General features: G+C 39.9%; 2 protein-coding genes across 3 annotated transcripts; both read right to left on the reverse strand.

The window, feature by feature from the left end:
- Positions 1–1,670: 1,670 nt before the first annotated feature.
- Positions 1,671–4,919, reverse strand: sdhaf4 (succinate dehydrogenase complex assembly factor 4). Its single transcript, XM_033616825.2, has 3 exons — positions 4,725–4,919; positions 4,312–4,422; positions 1,671–2,360 (listed from the first exon to the last, which is right to left on the reverse strand). Exons 1-3 carry the CDS (start codon positions 4,795–4,797, stop codon positions 2,251–2,253), a joined length of 294 nt encoding a protein of 97 aa, XP_033472716.1. The 5' UTR covers positions 4,798–4,919; the 3' UTR covers positions 1,671–2,250.
- Positions 4,920–9,259: 4,340 nt separating this feature from the next.
- tlx1 (T cell leukemia homeobox 1) lies at positions 9,260–16,959 on the reverse strand. 2 transcript variants are annotated; one of them, XM_078160639.1, is made up of 3 exons: positions 16,356–16,959; positions 14,650–14,851; positions 9,260–11,995 (listed from the first exon to the last, which is right to left on the reverse strand). In XM_078160639.1, exons 1-3 carry the CDS (start codon positions 16,942–16,944, stop codon positions 11,785–11,787), a joined length of 1,002 nt encoding a protein of 333 aa, XP_078016765.1. In that variant the 5' UTR covers positions 16,945–16,959; the 3' UTR covers positions 9,260–11,784. The 2 variants fall into 2 exon arrangements, with proteins under 2 accessions (XP_078016765.1, XP_033468579.2); XM_033612688.2 differs by having other exon boundaries at positions 14,650–14,887.
- Positions 16,960–17,523: the final 564 nt, after the last annotated feature.

Raw genomic sequence — 17,523 nt, forward strand, 5'->3', positions numbered from 1 at the left:
AAAAAATGTTGACTTAGCATCACCACCACAAGGCTGTAAAGCCATGTTTGACAAGATGACCTTCTGTAGTCTTATTTAGCCACTTGTTAGCAACCGACACATAAAAGCTTCAAAATTTAAGAGCAGGGTACTGATGTATTCTATGTTGTATAACAAAACATGAAAGTCTCTTAAGCATGTGTTAGCCACACACCTTATTTCAGGCATGTAACCAAAGACCCATTCAAAAAAACTCATTGACTTTAAGATGAGGGAACCACAAGTGCTTAATCAATTAACGACTTAACTGATAAATGGACTTAACCCCCTAAAAGACAAAAATGACTGTCCCATTTTACCTGAACATCAGAGTCATCAGAATGTGGTTGGGGTTCTTGATGTGTTTGATTGTCTAAAGTTTTTTAAGTATTTTACTTGTCAACATATTTTCTTTATAGAAATATAGAGGAGATACATAACAATATCTAAAGGTATAACTCAAGGTAGTTTTCAGAGTGTTAGGTGGTTTTCTAGGTCTACCAAAAATCTACCAAAAAAAAGTGTCTGAATTACATGACTTTGTCCTATTGATAAAGAATTGGTTTCTTTTTCCTTGAAGCCACACAAACAGCAATCGCATATGATCCATCCAAACCAGTGTGCACCCACAGACACCAGTCTGTTTAAAAGCTGTGTTCAAACGAGGCAGCAATAGTGTTTCTAGTGTCACCTCAGTGTGATCGCATTATGATCAGATGTTAAACAAATTCAGTTATTAGTAGAAAAAACAGATCTTACTATATAATGACGAAAACGGTCTGTGTGTCTGTTCCACATTTTTCTCCTCACTGACTTGGTCAATCCATGTGAAATTTGGCACAGTGGTAGAGGGGTCATGGGAGGATGTGAATGAAGCAATATTACATCAATTGGCCAAAGGGGGGCGCTATTGCAAACTTTGAATGGGCATATCTCATGCCTCCTATGCTGTAGACACATGAAACTTTGCACAGAGATGCCTCTCCTCATGAGGAACAAATTTGCTTCAAGAACCCATAACTTCCAGTTATATAGATTTTCTGTCATTTAGAATTTTTGAAAAAGACTTAAAATCGATCTCTTCCTAGGAAGTTTGACTGATCTGCATGAAACTCAGTGAACATAATCTAGGGACCAATATCTAAAGTTCCCTCTTCGCAAAAGTTGGAAAACTTACTAAAACTGAGCTTCTATAAGGCAATGAATATTGTGGAGGGTGTGGCTCATCACATAAAGGTGTAGAACATCTCAAGGGTTTCACCGATCACCACGCAACTTTGTAGGCCTATGACCACACATAATCTGAGGGGACCCCTCCATTATTGACCCGATCAAACAAAATGGGGGTGCTAGAGAGCTAATTTCTTATCTAGGCCTAACCGCCATATCGATTTTTACTAAACTTGGTAGATATGTAGAACAGGACGCCTCAAGGTGACTGGAGAAATTTAACTCTGATTGGCAACTGGGTGGCGCTATAACAACAGAAAAATGCTTAAAAATGGCTAAAATGCAACTGATCGCAGTGGCTCCCCCTGTGGCCCAATGTTTATATTTTCTTTCTAATTTTTGGTATGACTAAGTCATGGTATGGTATGCTGTACTCAATGGGTATGGACTAGTTTAGGTTATTGTGGGAAACAAACCATATGACTGGTTCAACTTTTTGTTTTAATTGAGGCATTCATTTGGTAACCCTGTATAGTCAGACTAATTCAGGTACAGACATTCTTTAAGGTGTAATACATGCTCAAAACAAATTGACTGACACACAGCACTTGAACATAGAATCAGCTTCTCATTAATTTATCTTAACATTCATACTTGTGGACAGAACATAGTAATCTTACAGAAGCAGCACTCAGAACCATCCTCACCTGCAACCAAACACCATCACTGTGTCTCGCAGCTTTCCATATTTAAATCATTTTACATGACATTTGTTTTATGCATCACCCTTTAAACAAAATGCACAACATTTACAGGCAGGATACACATATGGTACACTTATTTAAGTTGTCCAGAACGTATGCTGAATGTTCTCCTTGTTCCCTGGAAGTATCTCTACAGTCACAGTCAGAAACACACTTTGTATCTTTACCTGATTCTCACCTTCTGATGAGAAGGTCAGACTTTTAAGTGTACAGCAACAAGCATCAACGATTTACAAAGTGCCACTGACTATAAATCTCTATATAACAGTTGTGATGTATCAGATGAATGAGCACTGAACTAGAAGTCGACACAGCGGCCTTTTCTCTCCCAGTCTCCGTAGCGGGTGGGCTCTGGACCCCGAGGACCCCCCTTCTCCTTGGTTACAGGGTTAACATCATCAGGGAACTCTGGAGGACAGAGAGGGAATGGTTCAGTTTGAGAGACGCTGCTTCAGTTGAGAAGATTTCCTCCCACAACTGCTTTACTTCAAAAACATACAGTATCCACAGTGTCAAATTTATTAGGTCCACCTAGCTTCAACTAACGCAGCCAGCACTTCCCTTTTTTTGACAACATTTTGTCACTCAAGGTCCACTTACTGGCCTTTTCCTGGGCTTACAACTGCATTCCACAGAAGGTTATTTAGCTGTTTTTGTCTGCTTTCTCTTTAAGTCAAGAATGAACTTTCACACTCATTAGATGCAGACTGAACTTCATGGTCACAGTTTGGAGGATTCAGTTTGGACTGTTGATGAATTATTGTATGTTATACTGAGTGATGTTTCTAATACTGTATACACTATAAATGGGGTGGACAAAATATAAGAAACATACAATTCGACAGAAATGCCATGCAGCCCTTTAAACAGTTTCACAAAAAACTGAACATTAGAAGCATCATAATGGATTTAATTCAGGACTGCTTTATTATACCTAGGTGTACCTAATAAACTGGCAACTGGATGTAATTACTGTAATAATGATCACTTTGTGTGAACTATATGTGTTTCTAATGAGACATTCTGATCAGATTCTTGATAAAGGTATGCAAACAAAAACATGTGACTGCATTTTTTTATAAAGTGCACTGATATGAAATTTTCAAGAACTGATCTGTCTGCTGTGGCCAGTGCTGGAAGACTAACTAACCAACAACATTATTAATAAACACAACATATGTTCTCTTAACTGCCTTTCATGATTGTACTGCTGCAATCAAGAAGAACTGTAGATTCTACTCAACATTAAAGGAATACTTAACCCCCAAAATGACCATTTGTTTATCAGTAACTCACCCCGGGTTATGTTGAATTCATGAAGAAAACTTTCTTGCATGCCCCCACAGTGAAACGAGAATACAAATACTGAGAAAATTCTTGACAAATTGAAGTCATAGGGGTCCATGTTTGACAATAGCAAAAGTATGTTAAAAATATCCATTTACAAACTCTCAAAAACTCATGCCGTATAACCTAGATCTCATTTATCCATTTATATGCTCAGTACTTCCCAGACAGCCCTGCCTGATGGGAAACTGAACTAAAAGTGAAATTTATCAATGCTCATTTTCATTTGCAGTATTATATGGTGGTATAGCTCTGTTATGGGGCTTCTCTGCCTTTCCTCGGCCAGCCAAAGGCAGAGAGAGCATACCTCTGTGCCCTTCCACACGCCTACCAGGAAAGCCTAAGGCAAGGAGAGCAGCAGCAAAGACCCCCCAGGAACAGAACAGAGCAGCATCGATGACAAACAGAAATGACATTGATAAGTCAGACACAACGTGAAAAAAGGAGGAGCTGGGGTGGAGGTGGGTTGCAAAGCAGCTTGCAGAGGAAGCAGCAACAGTAAGTAGGCCAAAGCAGTTTAGATAGGGCGCCCTGAATGAGATTTGCCAATTGGTTACATAGAAAGGAATCATGTGATCTATCTGCTGACTACCCTCCATCAATCAGCTGATTGGGCTGTTTGAGATCAGCTGATGTAGCTGGGATTTGAGCTGAGTTTGACAACATGTCTGAATTTTGGGTATTTTACTGAAGATATCTTAAACAATGGCCCTAACTGTGTACTGTCAAAACTTTTCCAATACATTTTGTGAAATCCAAACCAACCAGGCCTGGAAAACAGTTTCTCTAATTTCATAACTTTTCCAGGAATTTCATGACTGTGGGAACTCTGGCTGTTGTTAAACACAGACTCCTATGACTTCAGTTCATCAAGAAGTTTTTCCACATTTGATTTTTTCCTTCAGTCACTGCAGGCATGTCCTAACATAGGCTGAGGATTGATAAAGTATTCCTTTGTAATTTGATCTCTCAGTTTGAGTCCAAATCAAAGACAGACGGTCAGAATACTCACTTTGCAGAACATCTTGGCTCTTCTCGGAGCTGTCAAACCGACCCTGCGGAGTTTTGGCTTTCTTCAGCGGCTCTTTGTCCTTCACCGCTCCGCTGGCTGCCCGGGAACACCCTGAACAAGACACAATGGAAACCAGGATAATGTGGAGTCACTGGGCTGTCTGCAGCCAGTGTACAATGTAGGACACAGTCAGCCTCAAAAGACCTCCAGCTCTGATTTAACCCTTAGCTAACGATCAATGTCAGAGTTTAGCTCTACCATAGCCATTAGCCTACTCTGTATCATACTCTACGGTGTGTTAAACACTTCAGTATAAAAACAGCAGCTTTGTGAATGCAGTTTTAGCACACGAGAAAATCCTGGAGTTAGTTCCTTTCCTGAGGCTACATTTGCTAACAGCAGCACACACTGACCTGTATTTAAACTGTAGGACTGTAGCAGTCTGCTGGCCGAAGCACTAAACGTTAACCGCAGACTCAGAGACATGTCTGCAGCTGTTTGGAGAACAGAGAAAAGCAGAGTAACTCTGTGACTTTCTGCTGCTCGGACACTTATACAATTATGTTGTTGTTCTTGTTTTGTCGCGCTTCGTCTACGCAAATTGCATCATCATGTAGCGACGGAAAATGGCGATAAACCAGTGCAGTGTTTATCGGAGGCCAGTAGGGGGAGCAAGCACTGTACAGTAATCACAGCCACATCTGTTGCGCTGTTAATGTGTGTTAACAGCAGTGGTGGAGAAAGTATTCAGATCCTTTACTTAAAAAGTACAAGTAGCCTACTAATACCAAAAGGTAAAAAATATACTTGGTTACTAGTCCTGCATTGAAAATGTTACTTAACTAAGAGTATGTAAGTACAATCATAGAAATGTATTAAAGTTTTAAAATTAAAAGTAATCAGTGCAGACACTTGTAATTAATGTAATAAATCAAACCAATCAAAAGAAAAAGCAGCAAGATGTCATATTTGAGAAGCTGGAACCATGAAATGGTTTTTGCATTTAAAATGACTAAAACAATTACAGTTAATATTCTGATCAATTGACTAATCATTTCAGCTGTGCTGGTATATTTTCATATGATTTGTGTACAAAAATCTAAAATAATTTATAATGGACTAAAGTTATCAAATAATTGTAGTGGAGTAAAAGGTACAAAAAAGTGTAAGTAGAAAGTGGCATGAGATTAAAATACGCAAGTAAAGTAATAATATCTCAAATTTGTTCTTAAGTACAGCACTTGAGTAAATGTTCTTAGTTACATTCCAGCACTGGGCAGCACAATAACTGAAATTACAGTAATTGGGATCAATGGACCAAGTATAGTGAGATGTGTGTGGCCCACAAATTTATAATCCAATCATTGTAATTACTGTGAGACATTATCTAAATCTGATGCTGCATTTTTAATGTTCCTCAAATTTAGACATACAATTTTGTGGATTGTGATAATGTTTCTTATCTTAGTAAGATTTCTCTCGACTACTCACAACATTTTGTCTTACGAGAAGAGCAAAAATAAGATTGGTGAATCCCAGAAATCAATGTATACTAACGAAATGAGAACATATTGTGGATATGACTTCAAAAATAAGAGACCATTTGCTCACTTCCTGCATGAGACCAAGAGTGTCACAAACACCTTGGAGTGACTCTTTGTATCATCAGAAGCACCTGAAAGCGGTTGTATGTGTACAGTGAGCAACTTTGACAGCTGATCCTTGATGAAAAGCACAAGAAAAGGTTGAAAGCTCTGAAAAGAGCTTGTTAGTGGACGCTGAGAAAAATTTATATTAGGTCTACTTTTTCCAAGAGAGTAAACCTTCACACTGTCGCCAAATTGTTGGTGACCTTGAGTCATATGTGACTGTATGTGGATATACTGTATACTGTGGACATTCCATACAAACTGTATGTGTCAGTCTATCGTGTGATTCCGATACCATGTTCATGAATGTGCAGCCTTCTCTCCTCTGGTTTCAGGCTTTCTACGAGATGTGGAACCTGCTGCAGAGATGTGCTCCCCTTCAGACACAAGAGCATCAGTGAAGTCCAACTCTGATGTTGATAGTGGTTAGGTCTGGCTCGCAGTCAGAGCTCGGGTTTATCCCAGCGGTGTTGGATGGGTTTGAGGTCAGGGTCTTTGACAGCAAAGTGGGAAGTGCATTTGTTTAGGGAGCTGGCTTTGTGCGCAGGAACATAGTCACAATGAAAAAGGAAAAGGATAAACACAGTTGGAAGAATAATGTGCTGTAAAATATCACTGTATGATGGAGCATTACAATTTCTCATTACTCAGGGTGCCCAATAGCTCAGTGGTTATAGCGGGCATCCCATGTACAAAGGCATTGATTCCAGCCTGTGGCCCTTTGTTGCATGTCATCCCTCCGCTCTCCCTCCTCACACTGAAGTCTGTCCTGTCTAATAAAGCCAAAAACAAAATCTTGTAATAAGGATTTTTCTTTATTCGAAGTGAAGGGCCAAAAAGAAAGCTGGAAAACAAAACAAAAAAACAAACATTTGTGCTGTGCAGAGTGGTGTATTTTTCTCAACTGGCTTCATCTTTATCAGCTCTCTCCCCAGGGTAAAGTCGTGTGTGTGTGTGTGTGTGTGTGAGAGAGAGAGAGAGAGAGGAATGCCATCAGGTTTCAGTGGAGCTCAGCTCCATCAGCTCAGTGCAGATGTTTCTGAGTGGATGATGAAATTCTTCTTTACATTCCTCTTCAACCTTTTAGAGAGCAGTCCTGGAGAATGTCACATCACACACTATACACACACACACGCACACACGCACATACACTAACACACGCACATTGCTAAACAGCTGAATCAGCATACACTGCTGACTCTAACACACACCCAAAAATTCTTGGACAAAATTACATTTACATATTTTTTTCATCACAGAATGTTTATAGATATGCATCAAAATATACACATTTTGTGAGACGTCTATGTAAAAGAGGAACAAAGAAAACACGAGAGTGTGTTGTGTACAGTATTGAAAAAAGAATCTGAATAACCAATCTTTGTCACATTCTAAACTGAAAAATCTTCAGCAGATTTCCTTTGGGCATCCACCCTTCATGCACAATCCTCTGGAACTATATGTGAGAGCCTTCAGTGAAACGACCTGCTTCTTGACATTTTTCCCTCAAGGTTTTTCAACTTCAAAATGACACTTTTTCAGCCATCTGCACTCTGCAGAACAGTTTATGATAAATGGGACGAGATAACACTTGAAACCCCAAAGTGTGGTTTACATGATTCAAAGTGTGACCCATGATGGGGAAAGAATACTGGAGCTGTATTTGTACAAATTACCCCAAAAAACATCGTCAGTTTAGATAATAGAGATTCATCAGAGCGTGTCAAAAGTTTCCCCCCACAGTCCAAATATGTGCAGTTGGTAACTCTACCTGGCCCATAGGTATCAACTTGAGCGTGAATGTGACCTTGGATCAGCTCCAGCCCCCATACGACCCTCTAAAAGGTTAAGCAGCGATAGCTGATGAATGGATAGACATTCACTTTGGAGTTTTGTCCTGTAAAAATGATCTGCTGTTTCACCATTAAAGAGAAATTTCGGTTTATTTCAACCCATCTCCTATCGTCCTAAATTTGTTTCAAGTCACTAGTGACATAGAAATAATAGTTAGCATGTTAGCCGTTAGCCTAGATACAGCCGGGGCGCATAGTAGCGTCAGACCTGTTAAAACTTAATTGAACGGGCAACCTTCAAGTGCAAAGTTAGTCCACTAAACAAGCTTTTTCTCCACAAAGGCCGCCTCATATCGTTAGGATAAATGTCAGAGAACATATAGAAAACGACATGTAAACGTGTTGTCTTACCTTACTGGTGTGGTGCCATGTTTGTTGTTTACCATTTAGCTAAGGCTGCAACCGGTCCCATTCCTTGCAACAGAGGTATTGCTCTTCTGTGGGCATTGGGGTACAGCATTCACAGGTAACGTTACACCACTGATCTCCAGAGCTAAATCCTTCCAGCAGCCATTCCTCCTCTGTCATCCTCTAACGTTACCTTCTTGAAATTGAAGAACGGAGGAGGAGAGAGAGAGAGAGAGGCACAACAGGTAATGTTAGAGGACGACAGAGGAGGAATGGCTGCTGGAAGGATTTAGCTCTGGAGATTGGCGGTGTAACGTTACCTGTGAATGCTGTTCCCCAATGCCCACAGAAGAGGAATACCTCTGTTGCAAGGAATGGGACCGGTTGCAGCCTTAGCTAAATGGTAAACAACAAACATGGCACCACACCGGTAAGGTAAGACAACACGTTTACATGTCGTTTTCTATATGTTCTCTGACATTTATCCTAACGATATGAGGCGGTCTTTGTAGAGAAAAAGCTTGTTTAGTGGACTAACTTTGCACTTGAATGGATGCCCGATCAATTAAGTTTTAACAGGTCTGACGCTACGGCTGTGTCTAGGCTAACGGCTAACATGCTAACTATTATTTCTATGTCACTAGTGACTTGAAACAAATTTAAGATGATAGGAGACGCGTTGAAATAAACCGAAATTTCCCTTTAAGTCCGTCAATTCTCTTTTCTTTCCATTGTTCCCAGTATATGCTGGACAACCTGTTCTCATCTCAACTCATCAAATATTGCCACTTTGTCAGTGGACTTTCATATCTATATGATACACTAGGTATCCTTTTGTGTCTGTTGCTGATGTTCCGGGACTCTATGTCAATTTATGCTAGGTTCACACTGCACAAAATCAGCCTGATTATAGCCCAACGTAGTGTTGTATGCTGTCAGCTTGGATTGTGGACAACAATGAGTGTCGTACACGATAATCCATCCTGTTATCTTGTGTAGTGTGTCACAGTAGACGACAATTGACGCCATGTCTTGGACGCCTCACTAAGTCCTGACAGAAAGTCTAGCATGTTTGATTTTCTTTCTGCCATTCATGACTGCTCCCCTCACAGCCGTCACTTTGACCAATAGAAACACAGTGGTAGACAACTGTATGGCAACAACACAAAATGATGGCACCTCAGCAACCTGGTGAATACTGCCATTAGCTTCAGGCTAGGAAAGAATGTTATTTCTTCATAATGGAGGACGTATAGGAATACATTTAAAAATAGTGGCAGGGCTTTTACTCACCACAACTGCTGAGGGCACCAGCTTCATTTAAAACAGACTACATAAGAGATGGGCCTTTACTTATTATTCCCTCTGTAATTTTCTATTTTACTTCTAATCTGTTCCCATTTGCCTTGTTAGAGTTAATGCATCACGCCGTCATTTCAAACTCAACACTTCCTGTATCTGTTTCAAATTAAAAGCCCCTTATAACTTCGGTTGAGAGAATCCCTCCATTTTCGAAACATGCTTTTATTGTGAAGCATTTGCAGGTGTGAGCCCAGCATTATGTTTGTTACATACATTGTGTCTTTTCAAAATACACTTCCATCTTCACAGGGATGAGAACCAGCTGTGCTGGAATAATACCAAGCTCCAGGTTGGCTGCTTGCTCATCACAATTTACATATTTGAACTGTTATATGTTATATGTTACATATGTCAATAAAGTGTTATAAAAGATTTATTGCAGGTTTCAGGGCTCTGGTCTTATCAGTCAATATTGTGTTTTACTCTGTCTGAGGAAGGGCCTTGCGCCCGAAACATCACCCATCCTATGAAGTGATTAAATTTTATTTGCATTGGAGCTTTTTCGGTGTGTGGACTTCTTTTCCTCTATTTTACATGATTCTACAGTAGCCCAGAACAGACAAACCAAACACCGGCTCTAGATAGGGACAGTCGCGTTTTTGCATTTTGGTGTCGACCACCTCCAGTTTGCAGCACCTCTGTGACAAGAACATCATAAAAAACTGATCTTTTTAATGTGACACTGCTTTATTCAGTGGTTTACTGATTTAAATCACCTGGTCTTTGTGTTTTGGAGAAGAAGAGACCTCTGTTGATAATTTGGCTTTAAGGAAAAACCTCCTTAACGATGAACACTCATCTGCAATCCACACTGCTAGATGCCATTAACTCCCCCTAAATCTTACACTGAATCTTTATTGCTACATATTCCCATATTTCCATATGAAGTTGTCAGATATGAGTATATGCAGTAGGGCAGCCTTGGTTTTATTTTTATTGGTTGTTATCACATATGGCTGTTATTCTGTATATATGAATGCGTGGCTGCCATGTGTTGTAACTGAGGGTCTTCCAGACTGGATACATGTTGCCTATTGTCATTATTTTAACACATGTATAACGTCTCATGTTTATAATTATGTTTTGTGCCTGATAGTGATTTAGGACTGATCAAGACACTGCACAACATCAGTGATTCAAAAATAACTGTGGGAACAAGAAACTAGTTTCTGCCTTTAAATTTACTCAAAGTGACAAAATCTATATTGTCTATACGTGACATGAAAATGAACATGAATAAAAAATGTATTTACACTGAGCAAAATAAAAGTTACTGAAGATATTCATACTAAATAGATTTTGAATTTACTTGTATTCTCATCTCTGCAGAAAGAAAAATGAATTTCAGTGTCCAAAATATATTATAGTCATCAGTATGAATAAAATATTTAGGCTGTTTTAGAGCTTTTACACGCACGCGCGCACGCACACACACACACACACACACACACACCTGACCTGCTTCCACACTTCAGCACAGTGGTGAGAGAGAAATAAGAAAATACAGTAAAATGTTTATACAAAAATAAGAGTCCAGGGAAATATGAAATGTGGTCATACTGTGACCAATAAATGTGATTTTTTAAAATCTGAAGCTTTGGTGACCTTTAGGGCTATTTCTCTCAAAATCATAAAATGGTAAATGTTGCCTTAAATCATCACATGGAGTCTTTTTCATTTTGTCACATTATGAGTTCATAGAAAGGTGCTAAAACAAGTGCTCTGTTACTTTGCAGTTGTGTAAACAGTCCATAAATTGCCAGAGAAACACGTATACAGAAACAGACAGACAGTGATGGCAGAGATGTACACACAAATATGAAAATATGCTGTTTATGAAACATCAAATCCCTTATAGGTAAACTATAATACAACAACTCACTGATACCAGTCTGCTCTGGTCCTCTCATCGACATCTTGCACTTAAAGTAGCACAATGTTCATCGTGATGACTCCGAAGTATTTCCAAAATGTCCATCTGCTCTCTGCAGGGCTGAAACAGGCATTCAGTCCAGACCTCTGCAGGATCCGGATCAGACCCCCATTAGATGAGAGCCGTGCAGAGGGACCCCATCTATTGTAAGCTGCAGCACCACAGTCTGTCTGACAGAAGGTGGATGATAATAAGAGCAGAGAGATGACCTGATCTCCCCTGCTCGGACCACCTCAGCGGCCTACAGCCCGTGTCTCTGCCTTCCAGCAGTCAGTCGGTATCGGTGCAACACCGGCGCAGATCCCCAGCTGGAGGCCGTGTGTTGGCTCTACTCGCAGGCCGACACGCTGCTGATCTTGGCGGTGTTCTCGGTCCATGGCTGTAGGTTTTGCAGGGCGAACAGAGAGCTGTTCTGCAGGCATAACGGGTCCGGAGTCACCGGCTGGTTGATGGTTTTCTGGAAGGCCTCCTGTTGCAGCTGCATGAGGATCCGGTTGGCCTGCTGCCGCTCCGCCTCCCGCTCCTCCGCCGTCTGCCGCCTGCAACGGCAACAACAAAACACCGCGGTGACGTTCTTAATCCAACCAAAACGCATACAATAATCCTAATTTCATAACCTAATATAGCACTCTGTGTTTCTGTCCTCCATTGTTTTATCAACTAACAACAATAGTTGATTTAAAAGGTGGATTTCCTGGGTTGAACTATCGGACGACACGGCATCCAGTTATTATACCATTGAGGATTTATTCTACTACTACTACTAATTATTATTATGATGATACTAATGTCTTTACAGTAGGTAAATTATTACAAAATCTAATCATTATCCTAAAAAATAAGGTAAAGAAGCCGTGGCATTATAAAACATGCATTTCGAAATCATTGTTAAAATTGTAGTAGGCTATTAAAAATATTCAAATAGCCTAACTAGAAAGACCTATTAATTCAGGAGAATAGTATAGGCTATATATATATATATATATATATATATATATATATATATATATATGTATATGTATATATTTACACGAAATTAGCCGCTCAGATCCTTTTAAAAAAAGTAAAATAAGTTTGTTTGTCAATAACATTTTCTTTCCTCTTATGTAAACAAGGATTATTTTTGAATAACGCAGACGCAGAGACAATATTTCAAAGACTGTTTTTGAGTTTCTGCCTTGTCCACTTAAGCGTTAAAATGTTTTTCAAAATAACATTGTACTCTTTATATTACTGACGAAAATGTTATTCGATACTGCGAGACAGATTTATGATGAATCCGTTTATGGTTTTAAATGAATTTGTATGACACATCCAAGAAGGTTTTTCATTTTTCATCTAGGCTTTATAAAAATGTTGGCCGCCCTTTTACCTTATTTCTTTTTGATAAATAATTTGCCGAAAATGCCGTTAAAGTGAACGAATACGGGTTTTTTCCTTAAAAAAAAAACAAACAGCCACAATGTTTTATTTCTGCCTCACTTTATTCTGACTGAAGGCTGACACTGTAAAGGAAGCTTTCTATGTCTCCTGATGCAAATGGGGGCAGGGGTCGCTTCATATCAAGTCAGCAAATGAGACCGCAGTCAGTGTTTATCTCACTGTAAACCCAAAACCATCCATAACACAAAAAGTCTACACAAATGCCCCATATTGTCAGAATGACATAATGTTCTCTTGACACAAAACATCATCCATTGTGAGCTTGACATAATCGTTTATGGTAAGTTTACAATTTTAGAGTTTTGAGTTAATTTGACAACAGTTTATAAAGCCTATTCAGCCTAACTAAATCAAGCCCAATTACCAACAATATCACTGTGCACTTACAATATATTTAAATAGTTCGATTGAATAAAAAAAGGTTGTTAAAATGTGAACTAATGTTTTTATATTCATATATATGTATATATATATATATATATATATATATATATATATATATATATATATATATATATATACAATTCATTATAGAATTCAATACTCCAACAACAATAAATATTTTGTCCACCCAGTTTAAATTAGTATGGGTAAACTAAAAAGCAGAGCCCTCTCAGTATAACCCTAATACATTTAACAGAACCACAAACTGCAGCGAACACAGTGAGCAGAAAGTTGAATCAGCTGCTCTCTAAACAGTTTCAACACACACTGAACATTAGAACCACCATGAAGGAGGATTTATGCAGGACTGTTGCATTAGACCATATTAGTTTCAGCTGTACCTTATAACTGGCTCATTTTTTTTGTTAGGGATTGTTTTTTGTTTTTTTTTTTTGTTTTTTTTTTTACCCTCCCCGAAGCTACAAATAATTTTCCTTGAGCCTTCCTGAATGACTGGTGGAAAATGCATGACCCTCCCTGCGCCATAAAGTAGTTTTAGTAGTAGATTTCTAAAACTTGCGCTTTGAGGTTTGAATGTTAAAAGTTGAAGATAAAATCCTGGAGTTAAAAAAAAGCCTCTGTTTTTCCACTCTTGTCATGCATGCTGGTTAGTTTGTGCAGCAGGTTTATTTTTGGCCAAATTTTAAATGAGGCATTAATGAAGTGATTTTGTTGATATCACCATTTTAAGATCAGATTTTTTTTGTTAGTTTGTTTGCATTTGTTGCACATGATGTGTCCACGGATTGTCGGAAATTTGAAAATCCAAGGATAATTTCTGTTTTTATGGTTTCTGGTTGTAATAAATGATGTCATATTGGCTTTTTTTTAAAACAAAATTAGCAGTAAAATAAACCATTTAAGTTTTTATGCCCCTTTCCTAAGCCAAAATAAAAACACAAATCCCTCCTGAGTCCTTCAATTTTTGTTTTGACATCCCTCCCTTCTTTTTTTTTTTTGCACCTTGCCCCTCATGAATAATGAACAGTCCCTTATGACTTGGTGTAAACGTGCACTGAACTTTCAGGTAAGGCACAAAAGAACAAGATAGCCCAAGTAGTGGGAGTGAGGCTTATGATGGAAACAGCCATGTCTTTTAAGTATAAAATCTTTACATAATGACATAGCATGGACCAGAGGGACCAGCTGGAGCTCTTTAATAGCCACTGGAGGACACCAGGCAACCCCTTAGAAGCCAAACAGGCCTCCAAAAAGAATGCTGAGGATCTGGTGGGGTTGGTGGCTCTTAAGTATTCAAAAAAACAGTGCACTGGTAAAGGCTCTTGCCATATGAAGCATGACTCACCTCCATTTGGTGCGTCTGTTTTGGAACCAGGTTTTGACCTGAGCATCGGTCATCTTCAGGGCTTTGGCGAGGGCGGCCCGCTCAGCAGACGCCAGGTACTTCTGCCGGTGGAAGCGCTTTTCCAGCTCACAGATCTGCAGCCGTGTGAAGGACGTCCGAGGCTTCTTCTTCTTGGGAGGCGTCCTGTTCTGGTAGGGATGACCTACACGACGTGTTACAGTGAGGGGTGAGAGGGACACTGGACAGGACAGAAGGGCAAGATGAAAGGAAAGGAAAAGTCAGGACAGGAGGACAAGACGAGAAAGGAAAAGACAAGCGAAATCAGGACAGAAGAGACAGGCCAGGAAAGGATGGTAAGTTGGGAGAGTACAAGTCAGGACAGAACAGCACAGGACAAGACAGGACAGGACAGGATAGGAAAGGAAAGGGAAGGAAAGGAGAGGACAGTATAAGTCAGGAAAGGACAGGAGAGGACAGGACAGGGCAAGTCAGGACAGAAAAGGAGAGGATAGCAAAAGGGATAGTACAAGTCAGGTTAGGGGAGGACAGGAGGGCAGGACGACAGGACAGTACAAGACAGGACAGTACAGGACACAGCAGAGTAGCGCAGTAGAGGACAGGACAGAACAGGACAGAACAGGACAGAAACAGAGGCGTCTGTATTTGATGTTAAAGGGTTAAACATGGTGTTCATACTGTCTTTTGTTATTGTCTTTGTCTTGGCCTTTAATTTGAAAACGCATAGTTCACTGTTTTCAGTCTGTGTGTGTGTAGGTGTGTATGTGTGTGCTATTTATTTACACATTCGTTTCTTACACGATATAAGCAAAGAACCTTTTGGAGAACTTGATTTTTCGATGTATCCAATTATGAAATTATGTATGTAAAATGTATATCTTCATATTTGGATTTTTGTTAATTGAACTCATAACCAAAAACATTTTCTGGGCTTTTCTTTATAGACTATGTAATTATAACATATTTATATTTTTCTTACAGTAACATGGTTTAATTGGGTTTTAGATGCTCATTGTATCATATTGAACTCCCATCATTATTCATCAATTCTGAACATATACCAACTTCAGTAAAGCATAGGCTACAGCAAGGTATTTGCTGCTGCTCTGTTTCTGTGTATTGTAAAAAGCTGATACTTGTTTGTATTGAAAATGGTTAGCTATTTAAAGCTAAACTCCTGTATTTTTTTCCATTTCTACTTCGTTAGTGTTAGTTTTTTTTAAATATATTTTAAACGATATTTTTTTTAAAGGTGACTGGGCTGTCTTAGTTCTCATTTGATCAGGCATCTTGGCTGGCCACTAATAATTACTGACTGAATAATCGCCAGTAATTAATCACTGGTTCACTCGTTAAGCAGGCAAATTAAATTCTTTAGGCTTTATATATATTATATCACTTATATCTGCTGAAGTGAAATAACATAGGCTACAACGAACAGTTGATGGCTCAATTGTAGTATCTAATTTTTTGTGTCTTTTAAAAATACACTAGTGTATACTGTTTCCTTATGCCCAATCTATTCTGTTCTATTCTATTCTATTCTATTCTATTGTTATTTTATTCTATTCTATTATATAATAATCTATCCTATTCAATTTTATTATGTTATGTTCTATTCTTCTCTTTTCAATTCTATTACCTTATTGTATTGTATTGTATTGTATTGTATTGTGTTATAGGCCTACCTGTGAACCTGTCTTTGGTGTAGCGTCGGTTGCTCTCCATCCAGGGGAACGTCAGGGCGGTCAGGTTGTTGATGTTCCCGCTCACCGGCGGCACGGAGGAGTTCCCGCAGCTCAGAGGCCGGTGCGCGGGGACACGGATGACCCCGGCGGAACTCACGTTAGTCCCATTGGCATTCACGCCCATGTTCATGTGATAAGCCCCGCCGAGGGAAGCCATTCCACACGAGCTGCTGGTGCTGTTATATCCGCTGTTACCGTACGTATAGCCGCCACCGTTCATGCCGCTGCTCGCGACGCTGTTGTAGGCCCCGTGTCCGTAGTCCGGCTCGTGCATCCGCGCGCCCAGCATGCAGCTCTGCTCCACGTTACTGAGGATCTGATCGATGCCGAAGCTGATGGGCTCCACGTGCGTGTGCTGCTGCAGATGCGCACCCAGAATCCCTATGTGATCCATGGCCTCCGCGCGGGCCCCCAGCTCCGGCGCGAGGAACAGAGGTTGCTCCACGCGCCGCTCCCCTGGATTCTTTACGTCTGGGCTTCTTCTGCTCGAGCTCCAGTCGTTATCTAGTGCGTCTGGCTGTGTGTGCATGCAGGAGAGCGAGGCTGGACTGTTTGTCCCCCCCACCCATCCTCTTTGCCGCGCGAGGACATCAATCAAACTGCCAAATAGACAGCGAGAGATTAAGACCCAATTTTAGGCCTGGAAACTCGATTGGCTAAAGACCGTGGGAGCACTATGGAGGCTTTATGGCACACTTCATAAAACACCGATTAACAGCTGGACAAGATCAATAACACAACTATGCAAGATTTATCTGCTTCACACTCTTCATGTGGGCGAGCGCGCGCACGCACACCGGCGCGCTAATGTTCACAGGATTTTATTTTAGTCTAAAGCGGTATAGCACCAAAAGTAAACGTGCGTTTCCGTCCGTTCCGCTGATGCGTTTCACTTTTCTCCTGTCACTGCTTGTTCTTCTTAATAAATTTCGTGATTTCTAGTACTGACAGATAATTTGTTTATCACTGTGCTCTTCATTAGCCTATTGCAGCTTACAATTTGCTTAACCGATTCTATTGCGAATTACTTTTGTTGGGAAAAAGAATTACTAATCAGAGTATCTACGCATTAGACGTCATAGGGCTTATAGTCAAAGATACAACTACT

Source organism: Epinephelus lanceolatus, chromosome 17 (assembly GCF_041903045.1).
Source record: "Epinephelus lanceolatus isolate andai-2023 chromosome 17, ASM4190304v1, whole genome shotgun sequence".
Classification (NCBI taxonomy): Eukaryota; Metazoa; Chordata; class Actinopteri; order Perciformes; family Serranidae; genus Epinephelus; species Epinephelus lanceolatus.

Coding starts and splice junctions, on each gene's coding strand:
- sdhaf4 (XM_033616825.2), bottom strand. CDS start 4,797: ATGTCTCTGAGTCTGCGGTTAACGTTTAGTGCTTCGGCCAGCAGACTG. Junction 4,423..4,724: donor GTCCTACAGTTTAAATACAG/GTCAGTGTGTGC, acceptor TGTCTTGTTCAG/GGTGTTCCCGGGCAGCCAGC. Junction 2,361..4,311: donor GAGCCAAGATGTTCTGCAAA/GTGAGTATTCTG, acceptor TCTGTCCTCCAG/AGTTCCCTGATGATGTTAAC.
- tlx1 (XM_033612688.2), bottom strand. CDS start 16,944: ATGCACACACAGCCAGACGCACTAGATAACGACTGGAGCTCGAGCAGA. Junction 14,888..16,355: donor CACCAAAGACAGGTTCACAG/GTAGGCCTATAA, acceptor TGTCCTGTCCAG/TGTCCCTCTCACCCCTCACT. Junction 11,996..14,649: donor AACAGACGCACCAAATGGAG/GTGAGTCATGCT, acceptor TTGCCGTTGCAG/GCGGCAGACGGCGGAGGAGC.